The sequence below is a fragment of the Neoarius graeffei genome, chromosome 17 (genome assembly GCF_027579695.1).
Source record: "Neoarius graeffei isolate fNeoGra1 chromosome 17, fNeoGra1.pri, whole genome shotgun sequence".
Lineage (NCBI taxonomy): Eukaryota > Metazoa > Chordata > Actinopteri > Siluriformes > Ariidae > Neoarius > Neoarius graeffei.
Window position 1 is genome coordinate 23908794 of NC_083585.1, and position 13571 is coordinate 23922364.

The 13571-nt window shown below is 41.2% G+C and overlaps 1 protein-coding gene across 1 annotated transcript in view; it reads left to right on the plus strand.

The window, feature by feature from the left end:
- The window catches only part of grik4 (glutamate receptor, ionotropic, kainate 4), a 645415-nt gene that overhangs the window by 608145 nt on the left and 23699 nt on the right, over positions 1-13571 (plus strand). The window contains exons 14-18 of the mRNA XM_060943850.1: positions 2797-2970; positions 3295-3460; positions 3845-4070; positions 8134-8262; positions 8351-8469. Of these exons, the coding sequence (XP_060799833.1) occupies positions 2797-2970; positions 3295-3460; positions 3845-4070; positions 8134-8262; positions 8351-8469 (814 nt within the window). The remainder of the gene's footprint in view (positions 1-2796; positions 2971-3294; positions 3461-3844; positions 4071-8133; positions 8263-8350; positions 8470-13571) is intronic.

Consider the following 13571-nt stretch of genomic DNA (forward strand, 5'->3'; position numbering starts at 1 on the left):
ATACTGTAGCGAGTGTGTGTGGAAGAAGAGTCTGGAGATAAAAATCTTCGTTTCTCTGTCGTTAGCCTGTGCAACTTGCTGTCAATAGCACTGGTTTGACGGCTTTATTAGCATTCACTAACACTACTGATGAATGCTACACCGGCTGGAAGGTGACTGCACTGCTGCGCTGACTGCACTGACTCATGGTTAAGCTCACGTTGGCCTTTGAGAAGACTGAGTGTGATAAATGTTGGTCCCTCCCACTAGAAATAAAAATGTGATTGGTTAATTCATCTGTCACTTCCTACATAAACATACACTGCCATGGCCTTCTGTCCCGGTAATGAAGTCCTAACCAATGAGTGAGCAGCTCTAAACTCTTCTCAGCCTCGAGACAACAAACAAAACAATCTCATTGAATAACTCAATTTTAATGTTTTCAGGACAATCACCCTTTCATTTCTGAAGCAAATTTGATAGAAAATGAGGCCAAAAATAGAAGAGAATAATTATAATGTAATTATGAAAGAATAAAAGCAATTAAATATAACCTTTGGAATGCTGATATGTTGGGCCTTCTTTGAAGGCTTAGAAGGCCCTGATAGTTCCCCTCTGTTTGCAAGAGAGAAACATACCAATGGACATCAAAAAACTGGAAAAGAGAGTGTGTATATATGTATGTATGTATGTATAATAATAAGAAGAAGAGGAAGAATGGCTTTTTTCATGGTACATCAGATATATTCCATTCAGCTCCTCATCTTTGACTCATTCAGTATCATGCTAGCTGAATGGAATATATCTGATATACCACTCAAAGCCAGACAATATTAGTTAAATATATCACTCAGATCTGTGATGTATTTCATATGAAAAATGCAAGTTTTTCAACAAGAGAAGATAAACTTCATATCTTCAAGCCAATGTGTGATTTTTCTTTTTATTATATAGACACATTCACAAACAAAAATAATATAGGACAACAATGCAAAAAAAAGAGAAAAATCCAACCTTTAATTCAAGTGCATTTATTCAGTGGGAAAAAAAATCCCACATTAAGAAATAATTATTTTACATGAAATCATGTGTGCCACAATTACTGGCACCCCTGATGTTAATACTTTGTATAACCCCCTTTTGCCAACAAGACAGCACTTAATATTCTCCTATAACATTTCACAAGATGGGAGAATACAGAGAGAGGGATCTTCGACCATTCCTCTTTGCACAATCTCTCTAAATCGTACAGAGTCCTGGGTCCTCTCCCATGCACTCTTCTCTTCAGCTCACCCCACAGGTTTTCAATTGGGTTAAGGTCTGGGGACTGAGATGGCCATGGGAGGAGCTTGATTTTGTGTCTGGTGAACCATTTTTGTGTAGATTTGGCCACATGTTTAGGGTCATTATCTTGCTGAAAGACCCAGTGACGACCCATCTTCAGCTTTCGGGCAGAGGCCACCAGATTTTGATTTAAAATGTCCTGGTGTTTCAAAGAGTTCATGATTCCATGCACCCTAACAAGGTTCCTGGGGCCTTTGGAAGAGAAACAGGCCCACAGCATCACCGATCCTCCCCCATACTTCACAGTGGGCATGAGGTGCTTTTCCGCATACTCATCTTTTATGATGTATTCGAGTGTTTGTTGCCAAAAAGCTCTATCTTGGTCTCATCTGACCAAAGCACACGGTCCCAGTTGAAGTCCCAGTACCGCTTAGCGAACTCCAGATGTTTACGTTTATGCTTGTAAGTGAGAAAAGGCTTTTTCCGTGCATGCCCCCCAAACAGCTTGCTGGCATGTAGATAGCGCCTGATGGTTGATATGGAGACTTTGTGACCCCAAGATGCTACTCTTTGATGCAATTCTCTAACAGTGAGCTTTGGAGAACTTTTTACTTCTCTTCCCATCCTCCTCACTGTGCGTGGTGGCAAGATAAACTTGCATCCTCGTCCAGGCTTGTTTGCCACTGTTCCAGTTGTTTTAAACTTCTTGATGATTCCTCTGACTGTAGATATGGGCAGGTGTAGGTGAGCGGCTATTTTCTTGTAGCCACTGCCTGACTTATGAAGGTCGACACACATCTGCCTTACTTGAACGGTGTGTTCTCTTGTCTTTCCCACGTTGAAGAGTGGATAAGAGAAATAGGCCTCTGTGTCACATCATATTTATACCCCAGGGAAACAGGATGTGATGAATTGCTAATTAAAGGTTCCGAGATACTCTGATCAACTTTCTAAACTACAGTAGAAATAACAGAAATGCTTCAATTACATTTATTTTCTAGGAATTGTTATGGGTGCCAATAATTTTGGAACAGGTGATTTTATGAAAAATAATTATTTCTTAGTCAGGGATATATTTTTTTAATTCACTTGACTTAAGGGTTACATTTTTCTACACTTTTCAGTGTGAGATTATGCTTCTGCAATAAAAATCGAATTTATTTTAAGGCTTTTAACACAACCAGGGGTGCCAATAATTGTGGAGGGCACTGTGTGTGTGTGTGTGTGTCACCTAATACAAATAACATAGATGTTTTCACTGTAATGCAAGTCGCAGTCCTGTCACTTGGAGAGACTCAGTGGTGTACTTTTCTCAGCAGTACGTTCTCAGAAGGTCATTATTTCACCATCGATCTTAGGCAAGCATATGTACTTCACACTCCTCTGCTGGGGCTTAAAAAACAGGTTGCAAACCCACCAGGGACTATAAGTAACTTTATGCTTTGTCAATTGTTAACGTTCCTGTTTCTTTTCCTGTTCCTGACTTTTTTTTTTCCCCCCCTTCCCTCTGTATCTCTCTCTCCTGGAGTTCAGGCTGACCCCTTATGAATGGTACAACCCACACCCCTGCCTGAAGGGACGCTGTAGTCTCCTCATTAATCAGTACTCTCTGGGGAACAGTTTCTGGTTCCCTGTAGGAGGATTCATGCAGCAAGGTTCCACCATTGCTCCACGAGCTCTCTCCACACGTTGTGTCAGTGGAGTATGGTGAGGACACATCCGCACACACTTTTTCTCTCGCTCGCCTAACCCTAGTGACCACTCATGTTAGATGAAAGCAGCACATCCATTCCTTTACTGTGCCAGTCTGTTTTCCTGCCATGTTTATGTGCAGTAATTTACACAGACCTTTCCGACTTCTGTGCATTAGGGTCAGTGAAGAATAAAAGGAAGCTCGAGGTATTTATTTGCACATAGGATATATTTAGGCTTATAGTACAGGGGCACTTTGGGTAGTTCTTTTGATGTCAGATAAGTAGCTTTGGTCCAGTCTTTCTCTTATACTTTTCTGTGATTTGATGTGATTTGAAGGTGGGCCTTCACCCTTATCATCATCTCTTCCTACACGGCCAACCTGGCTGCCTTCCTGACTGTCCAGAGGATGGACGTTCCTATTGAGTCTGTGGATGATCTAGCAGATCAGACCGCTATCGAGTACGGCACCATGCACGGTGGTTCCACCATGACCTTCTTCCAGGTAATTCATCCTCCAAGGACAAGAGATGCTCACGCAAAACCCACGCTAGAATCAATGCCGTGTCAGCAGCCTTGTCAGACATGTCAGCACTACTCATACCTGTTTGGGTTCTATCTGCTTACTGGCTTAGTGTCAACACCATCAACAGCTTCCTCTATAGATAGACATGTTCATCCTCTTAATGTGATCTTTTCTGAGGCAGTGACACTTTTTACTGCTCCTTAATCCACACTGTCAGTCAGCTTTCAGATCCTTGATTAGTTTCATCTATCAAACTGCTAGATACTAAAGTATACAAGCTGCACTGAATATCCAAGCTTGTAGGTCTCTAAAGGGGTGGACTGCAAACGCATCGGAAATTGATCTTTCTCATTTTCTGTTCAGAACTCGCGTTATCAGACATACCAGCGCATGTGGAACTTCATGCACTCCAAGCAGCCAAGTGTATTTGTCAAGAGCACAGAGGAGGGTATCGCCCGTGTACTGAACTCGAATTACGCGTACCTACTAGAGAGCACCATGAATGAGTACTACCGGCAACGCAACTGCAACCTCACGCAGATTGGAGGCTTGCTGGACACCAAGGGCTATGGCATTGGAATGCCTCTGGGTGAGGACCACAAGGATAATGAAGTTCAGCTTTATATTTACAGTCATCTCCAGAATTATTGGCACCCTCTATGAAAATGAGTCACAAATGAAATGACGCATGCACCAAGTGACATTTTGAAGAAAAAAAGGGCATAAAGATACTGCATGATTTAATTTTGACACACTTTCTACCATATTTTAGCAATAATAACAACATTAACCCCCTGGGGTCTGAGGGTATTTTTGGCACTCTAATGATTTTGTTGTCAATTTCAACAAATCTAAGCAGTATTTTCAAAGTCATACGACTTTTTTGTATTCAGCACAAGTTCAGCTATGATAATATCTATGGAATATGCATGTCATGATTGTACTTTAAAAAAATAACAGATAAATGATGATGTTGTCAAAAGCAGTTTTAGAACTGTGTTGGAATGTGTGAAAAAACATGACCTTACCCATTCTGTCGAACCGTTTTGATCACTTGAGGTGATTCTGTTCAGTCTGAGGAATGTCTCATCTCATCTCATCATCTCTAGCCGCTTTATCCTGTTCTACAGGGTCGCAGGCAAGCTGGAGCCTATCCCAGCTGACTACGGGCGAAAGGCGGGGGACACCCTGGACAAGTTGCCAGGTCATCACAGGGCTGACACATAGACACAGACAACCATTCACACTCACATTCACACCTACGGTCAATTTAGAGTCACCAGTTAACCTAACCTGCATGTCTTTGGACTGTGGGGGAAACCGGAGCACCCGGAGGAAACCCACGCGGACACGGGGAGAACATGCAAACTCCACACAGAAAGGCCCTCGCCGGCCACGGGGCTCAAACCCGGACCTTCTTGCTGTGAGGCGACAGCGCTAACCACTACACCACCGTGCCGCCCCTCTGAGGAATGTATCAAGCACAAAAACTTAAATCTGCGCTATTGATTTGGACAATTAACTGGCCATCAAAAAATTTATGTCCTGTTGTTTTGGGATAAAGGGTTGGCAGTGGGAGGGGTATTCAATGAGAAGGGTAAAAATTTCCATTCCATTCCATGAGAAGAGTGAAAACCCCTCCCACTGCCATCTCTTCATCCCATCAGGTCAAGTGATCAAAACGATTTGTCACAATGGGTAAGGTCATGTTTTTTCACACATTCCAACACATTTCAAAAACTGCTTTTTACAACAGCTTCATTTATCTGCTATTTGACTTTGTGGTATTTGACTCTATTCAGTGTCTTGAAATTAACTCTTGTACTATTTTACTCAGTTCAGAGCCACAACCAAATCTGTTACACAATTACTCTGTAATTTTGCTCCCACTCCAACTCCAAATTTTACTCTCTGTACTCAAAATCAAGTAAAATTAACTATTTTTGAGGAAAATACTTTTAACTCTCAGTCATTTTTCCTGTGTATGCACTACGGCACACGCATATCAACCGATCTGCTCATCAGAAATAGAAGAAATATTTACACTTACTCGAGTTGATCTTCGTCCAGATTGAGTCAAAGTAAAAAAAAAAGGCACCACTCATCATCACTGTCGCAGTTCTCAAGATTGAATTGAATTGCTGTCCTGAATCATGAATTGAATCGCTGTCCTGAAATTGAATTGCTGTCCTGAATCATCCAAAGTGCATCAAACCCGCGTGCCATCTCACAACAAGTTTTACCTCCAAACAGGTAGCCTAAGCTATGGTTGACAGATTTTATCCTGTTTACGGTGGGCATTCCCACCGCAAAAGAGAAACCAATCGAAACCAAAAGAGTTAAAGCGATTATCATGCCGTTACCATGTGAATAGTCTTTTATGAATGTGTAAGTGAGCGCTCAGCACTCCGACTCCAGCGTGGCTGAGTAAGGTGACAAGTTTTATGTTTCATCTAATTTAGGTAATTTAAAAAATAGAATATTTGGCAGTGGGCACATAGGAAAATATAAAGTTTCTGTTAAAGGTCCCATGGCATGGTGGTTTGTTGATGCTTTAAACGGGCTCGTGGAGGTTTCCGGATGTTATATCCGCAGCCTTTCTCGAAATGAACCCTCGGCACGTAGATATAGCCTCCTGAGAGAAAGCCCCATTTCAGCGCTTTTCCCAGTGCGTCGTTTTGCTAATGAGAAGCAGGAGGCGGGGAAGGGTAGAGGGTGGGGGCGGGTCTTATCATTAATATTCATGACATGTAAACGTGTTACCTCTGATTGGCTAACAGCACTGTGACGCTACCTCCAGTGGGTCAGAACAAGCGGATGTGGGTGTCTTACTATGGCAAGAGAGAAGGAACAAACCGCGAAGGGAAAAATACCGCGCGCTGACGTCATTAAGGTGCGACGCGAGGAAATAAAATAAATTCAACAAATGTTTGGGTTTTTACTGAACAAACAAAGAAATAAAATGAATGAGTGACTTAAAAAAAAGAATGTGGGTGTCTTTGTAAAAACTGTTTTGATTGGCTATTATAACAGAGCATGCTGTATGCTTTTTGGTTTTGTAGCGCAGAGTACCTGGCTAACTGCAGGAAGCGGTTAGCTGCACAGCTAATGTAGCCATTGCAAGGCTAACGTGGCACCGATTTTAAAACACGGCAAAACGACTTAACAGTTATACACTTACTTGTTCGGTGTTTGTGGCTGATGCGGCAGGGATGCTTGGTACGGACCCAGGCTTCAGTGACAGTTGATGTGCAAAACCTGCCCTGTACTGTCCCAAGTTGTGGAAACATTCATCAGGAAAATGCTTCCGACAAACATACACCGTCTTAGGTAGACTCGACGGCGTATTATTGGAGTAAATAAAATTAAGCCACTGCGTCTTCAGGGGCTCTCCTGTCAGCAGTAAAAACAGACTCCTTTCTGTGTTGTCACATCCATGTACAGCGCAACTTCCATGTTTGGTGGCAACTTTTGAGCTGGGCGGGCAATCCATACAGTGGGTGGGAATCCAGAGGGGGGGCGTGGGGATCATCTCCCTTGCTGACGTAGGCAAGGGAAGAGCTTATCAACGCGCCGTTTTGACGCGCCATTCTCAAATGTTGGGCATAGTTTGGTTTACATATTATGAAATTTCTAGCCACTGGGGTGACTTAAGAAGGTCAGAGGAACTCATTTTAACGTTAAAAAACCTCAGAAAGTGAAAATTTCATGCCATGGGACCTTTAATATGTTTATCATGTTTGTATGATAAAAACTTGCAAAGATATTTATCTAAATACATGACCTACTCATTCTAAACCTGCTGAGCTTTGCCAGCGAAGCTCTCAACCCCAGAGGGTTAAACCACTTTCTGTAATGTATCCCAAGCTTGAAGAACACAAGTAAAAGGACCTTGGAACACTCCTTCATGCTATCCTCTTAAGACCAAAAGTTTTCAGTAAACCTCAAATCTGGATACTGAGATTGTCATTGCAAAACATTTGATTTTGTGTTTCTTAAGCCACGTGAGCCAAGCCCATTTGGTTCATCATCAAATCTGTTGATTTGCTTGCTTGTTCAGCCTTAGAGCTCTTAACCTTGTGGCAGAGACAACTAGGTTTTTGTGATTCAAAATCCTGCTAGAAACATTTCAGTCTTCGCAAATGCCCTTAGAACACTAGCTTCAAAGCAACCACGGTGCATCAGCATGTATTTTTGGCTCTATTCTAGACATATTCAGGTCAACAAACATCTGTCTTTTTTGTCTTCTTTGGTGTCTTGCTGGATAACAAAGGGAATATGTGCGCAACCTCGAATCAGGTCAAAGGATAATGATAATGGAGTTTGTTGATACTGAAGCTTTTAAGAAATCAATGTGAAAGCCTGATATAGTTTGCATTGATTTGAAATATTCCTAAGGGTTGTCAGAACGGGAAAAGGAAGAGGGAAGATCCAAAACAGAGGAAAGGGAAGTAAAGTAGTGTTTCCACTAGTTTGACTGAAAAATTTGAATCATTCCAAATAGTGATTATTTTTTACAACCATTTTCTTGAACAATGCCAGTAACTCTGGAGTTGACTGTACTTAATATTGTTTAAGGGGAAAAGAACTGCTTGTCAGTCCGAGCTGTTTGAGATGCATTTTATGATTAATACACGTCTGTGTCGGTAAAGGCTCTGTGTACCGGGATGAGTTTGACCTGGCTATCCTGAGACTTCAGGAAGAGAACCGGTTGGAGATCCTAAAAAGGAAATGGTGGGACGGTGGAAAGTGTCCAAAAGAGGAGGACCATCGAGCCAAAGGTGGAGTGCTGACCGATAAATTGTCACTGTGTGTCTTTGGCTTTGCTTAAATCATTCTTATTTGTATTTGTGTGTGTTTATTGAGTAGGACTTGGCATGGAGAATATCGGTGGGATCTTTGTAGTCCTGGTGTGTGGCCTGTTAATTGCTATCTTCATGGCAGTGTTGGAGTTTGTATGGATGCTCCGTCACGCTCCAGGAACAGAGGTGAGAGAGGGCTGTTTTACCTGCCTCTGCTTTGTGTCCTTCTCCCCGGCCATGCACGTCCCTTCCTGAGTCCCTTCCCCTGTCCTGAACCCTGTCCAGCTGTCCACCTTACAGCACACACACCACAGAGTCTACCTCACACAGGTGCTTTCTCTCCACTGGCCTGTACCAACTCAACAGGTACTCCCGAGAGGTGATTATAATCTCTCTAGTTTCTATTTCTGGCATGAATACATACAGTACCAGTCAAAAGTTTGGACACCCCTTCTAATTCAATTGTTTATTTTTATTAATTAAAAGACACTTCCTGTCTTAAAGTAACGATGGATGTTGTTTCTTGACCTAATATGGATTACTACAGTTGTGGAATCCGGCTATTTACTGTATTTTTATTATTTACTATTTACTGTTTGATCTCAAACGCATTAAAAAGGCAAGAAATTGCACTAATTAACTTTTGACGAGGCACAGCTGTTAATAGAAAAGCATTCCAGGTGACTACTTCACTGAAGCTGGTTAAGATAATGCCAGTAGTGTGCAAAGCGTCATCAAGGTAAACGGTGGCTACTTTGAAGAATCTAAAATATGAAACATATTTTGTTTATTAACACTTTTGTTTACTATATAACATCTGGAACAGATATGGAATTATTTCATAGTTTTGATGTCTTCAGTATTGTTCTACAATGTAGAAAATAGTCAAAATACAGAAAAACCTAAGAAGAAGTAGGGGTGTACAAACTTTTGACTGGTACTGTCTACCATAAGTGGATAATTCTGCTCGATTCTTTTTTTTTTTTCTCACAATTAATGAACATACTGTGATTGTTTTAACAAGCAACGCATTTTTGATGAATAAAATGTCCGATTGTGTTCGGAGAACCCCAAGATGTGATTCGTTTGTGGAGAGCGTACATTCATAAAAGAATTTGTTCTTCTAAATGTTTTTCGGCCATCTGTAAATTTCAAAAAAGACTTTTCAAAAGGCTTTGAGAATATTATGCAAATGTAGTGTTTCCTTGAGCATGATCAAATGTGTCAGAGGAGCATAAAACCCTGAGCTCCTAACAGCCCCACATCATGGAACCATCTGTCTGCTGTGTGGGAACGAAGTGAGTTGGTGTGGGAGTTGATTAACTTCTGGTAGACGTTCAGCTTTGCTTTTGTCTTTTCTCTTCTGTAGTGCTGGTTTTCAAACCAATTTCGCTGCTATACTAGTATTTCAAACACTGAAAGCACTCTCCTGTGAAGATATTATGTTAACGCTCATTGTAATCCCTTGAGAGAATGTGAAAAGTTCAAGACCACTTTAGGAACAGATATTAGAATTGCATGTGTGAAATGTGTAACTGTGTCCCTGAACCGCCTGTTAAAGGGTTGAAACGAATGCAGAATCCTTTTAAGCCTGAAAAAGGAATAAGAAGGTAGACGGAAGAAGGAAATAGCATTTATTATTTGCTGTCAGATATAATGCAATCAAATATCTATGAAATAAAGATCTAATAGGAGTCTGTTATATTGGTTTTATGAATATGCACATACAGTGGTGCTTGAAAGTTTGTGAACCCTTTAGAATTTTCTATATTTCTGCATAACTATGACCTAAAGGATCATCAGATTTTCACACAAATCCTAAAAGTAGATAAAGAGAACCCAGTTCAACAAATGAGGCAAAAATATTATACTTGGTCATTTATTTATTGAGGAAAATGATCCAATATTACATATCTGTGAGTGGCAAAAGTATGTGAACCTTTGCTTTCAGTATCTGCTGTGACCCCCTTGTGCAGCAATAACTGCAACTAAACATGTCCGGTAACTGTTGATCAGTCCTGCACACCAGCTTGGAGGAATTTTAGCCCGTTCCTCCGTACAGAACAGCTTCAACTCTGGGATGTTGGTGGGTTTCCTCACATGAACTGCTCGCTTCAGGTCCTTCCACAACATTTCGATTGGATTAAGGTCAGGACTTTGACTTGGCCATTCCAAAACATTAACTTTATTCTTCTTTAATCATTCTTTGGTAGAACAGCTTGTGTGCTTAGGGTCGTTGTCTTGCTGCATGACCCACCTTCTCTTGAGATTCAGTTCATGGACAGATGTCCTGACATTTTCCTTTAGAATTCGCTGGTATAATTCAGAATTCATTGTTCCATCAATGATGACAAGCCGTCCTGGCCCAGATGCAGCAAAACAGGCCCAAACCATGATACTACCACCACCATGTTTCACAGATGGGATAAGGTTCTTATGCTGGAATGCAGTGTTTTCCTTTCTCCAAACATAACGCTTCTCATTTAAACCAAAAAGTTCTATTTTGGTCTCATCCGTCCACAAAACAGTTTCCCAATAGCCTTCTGGCTTGTCCACGTGATCTTTAGCAAACTGCAGACAAGCAACCAATGTCTTAATGCTGCTTGTCATATAAGCATTATGTTTGGAGAAAGGAAAACAGTGCATTCCAGCATAAGAACCTTATCCCATCTGTGAAACATGGTGGTGATGGTAGTATCATGGTTTGGTCCTGTTTTGCTGCATCTGAGCCAGGATGGCTTGCCATCATTGATGGAACAATGTATTCCAAATTATACCAATGGATTCTAAAGGAATATATCAGGACATCTGTCCATGAACTGAATCTCAAGAGAAGGTGGATCATGCAGCAAGACAACAACCCTAAGCACACAAGTCGTTCAACCAAAGAATGGTTAAAGAAGAATAAAGTTAATGTTTTGGAATGGCCAAGTCAAAGTCCTGACCTTAATCCAATCGAAATGTTGTGGAAGGACCTGAAGCGAGCAGTTCATGTGAGGAAACCCACCAACATCCCAGAGTTGAAGCTGTTCTGTACGGAGGAATGGGCTAAAATTCCTCCAAGCCGGTGTGCAGGACTGATCAACAGTTACTGGAAACATTTAGTTGCAGTTATTGCTGCACAAGGGGGTCACACCAGATACTGAAAGCAAAGGTTCACATACTTTTGCCACTCACAGATATGTAATACTGGATCATTTTTCTCAATAAATAAATGACCAAGTATAATATTTTTGCCTCATTTGTTGAACTGGGTTCTCTTTATCTACTTTTAGGACTTGTGTGAAAATCTGATAATGTTTTAGGTCATATTTATGCAGAAATATAGAAAATTCAAAAGGGTTCACAAACTTTCAAGCACCATTGTAGCTTGTTATGTTTCAAATATGATCATTATATCATGGAAACATCTTTTTACTTTCACTTTACCTACATAATTGTAAAAATAGTATCAGTAACAAACAAATGACACTCTCATCCTGGAGGAATTGTGATTAAAAGTGTCATCATATATTCTATTAACCTTACAGTATGTCTCTCGAATAATATAGTGATATATAAAGGGACATACAAAATTATTTTTCAGCATTAAATTAATATATTTAAATAATTTGAAACTAATTTGTTTCTATAAATTAAACAAATTGTAAACCCACTAAAAATCAATGTATGAAATCTATTACTGAAACATATGGCCCTTTTCCACTACCCTTTTTCAGCTCGCTTCAGCTCACTTCAGCCCGACACGGCTCGCGTTTCGACTACCAAAAACCAGCACGACTCAGCTCGCTTCAGCCCTGCTTAGCCCCTAAAACTCGCACCGTTTTGGAGTGGGGCTGAAGCGAGCCAAACTGAGCCGAGTGAGGCTGGGGGCGTGAGCAGACACTCCCCTGTGCACTGATTGGTGAGGAGGAGTGTCCTCACATGCCCACACATGCCCCGCGAGCGCGCTGGGATCTGTAAACACCGTAAACCCGGAAGAAGAAGAATTACGAATTACGAGAATTTCTGAAGCCTTATGTGCCTCGCCTCATCTATACGCTCTTGCCAGTATCTGTCCGCGTTGTCGGTGACAACAAGCCACAGCACCAAGACCAGCAACACTAACGACTCCATGTCCTCCATGTTTATTGTTTACTATTCGGGTCGTGAGACTACCGCTTAAAAGCTCACTGATGTCACTGTTTGCGCTGCTTAACGACATCACCTGACGTCCACCCACTTTCGCTAACTCCACCCAATGTGTCCACCCACTTCCAGCCAGCACGGTTCAGCGCGGTTGTAGTCGAAATGCAACTCCAACAGCCCCGCTCAGCTCGACTCAGCACGGCACGACTCAGCCCGACTCAGCCGCGTTTGTAGTGGAAAAGCGGCAATAGAGAACTTATTAAACAGTAAATATTATGTAAGAGCAGAAAAAGTCAATGCATGTCCTGTGTAGGGAAAAAAAAAACAGAGAATTTCATCATCATCAACTCAAATAATAGCCATTAGGTTATTATGTAGCTGTGACAGGTCCAATGGCCACATCACATCTAAAACTAAATGTCAGTCCTTTCAGGCTGTTAGTGATACAGTAAAATATGGGTCTTCTGCGAACAGACTGATCCACGTCCAGAGGAAACCTAACATGGAAAAAGTGGGGTTTTGTGGTGTACACCCCCAATTCCATAAATCTGGGACACTGTGTAAAACGTAAATAAAAACCAGAATGCAATAATTTGAAAATAATGGAAATCTTATATTTCATTGAAAATAGTAGAAAGACAACATATCAGATGTTGAACCTGAGAAATTGTATTGTTTTTTGAAAAATATTTGCTCATTTTGAATTTGATGTCAGTAACACATTTCAGAAAAGTTGGGACAGAGGCATGGTTACCATTGTGTTGTATCACCTCTAGTTTTAACAACACTGTAAATGTTTGGGAACTGAGGAGACCAATTGCTGTAGTTTTGAAAGAGAAAAGTTGTCCCATTGTTGCCTGGTATACAATTTCTGTTGCTGAACAGTTCAGGGTCTCCTTTGTCATATTTTGTGCTTCATAATGTGCCAAATGTTTTAAATGGGAGACAGGTCTGGACTGCAGGCAGGCCAGTTTAGCGCCCGGACTCTTTTACTGGAGAGCCATGCAGTTTTCATCTTGCTGAAAGAAGGAAGGCCTTCCCTGAAAAAGATTTTGTCTGGATGGCAGCATATTGCTCTGCAACTTGTAGATATCATTCAGCATTAATGATTCCTTCCCAGATGTGCAAGCTACCCATGTCATGTGCACTAATGCACCCTC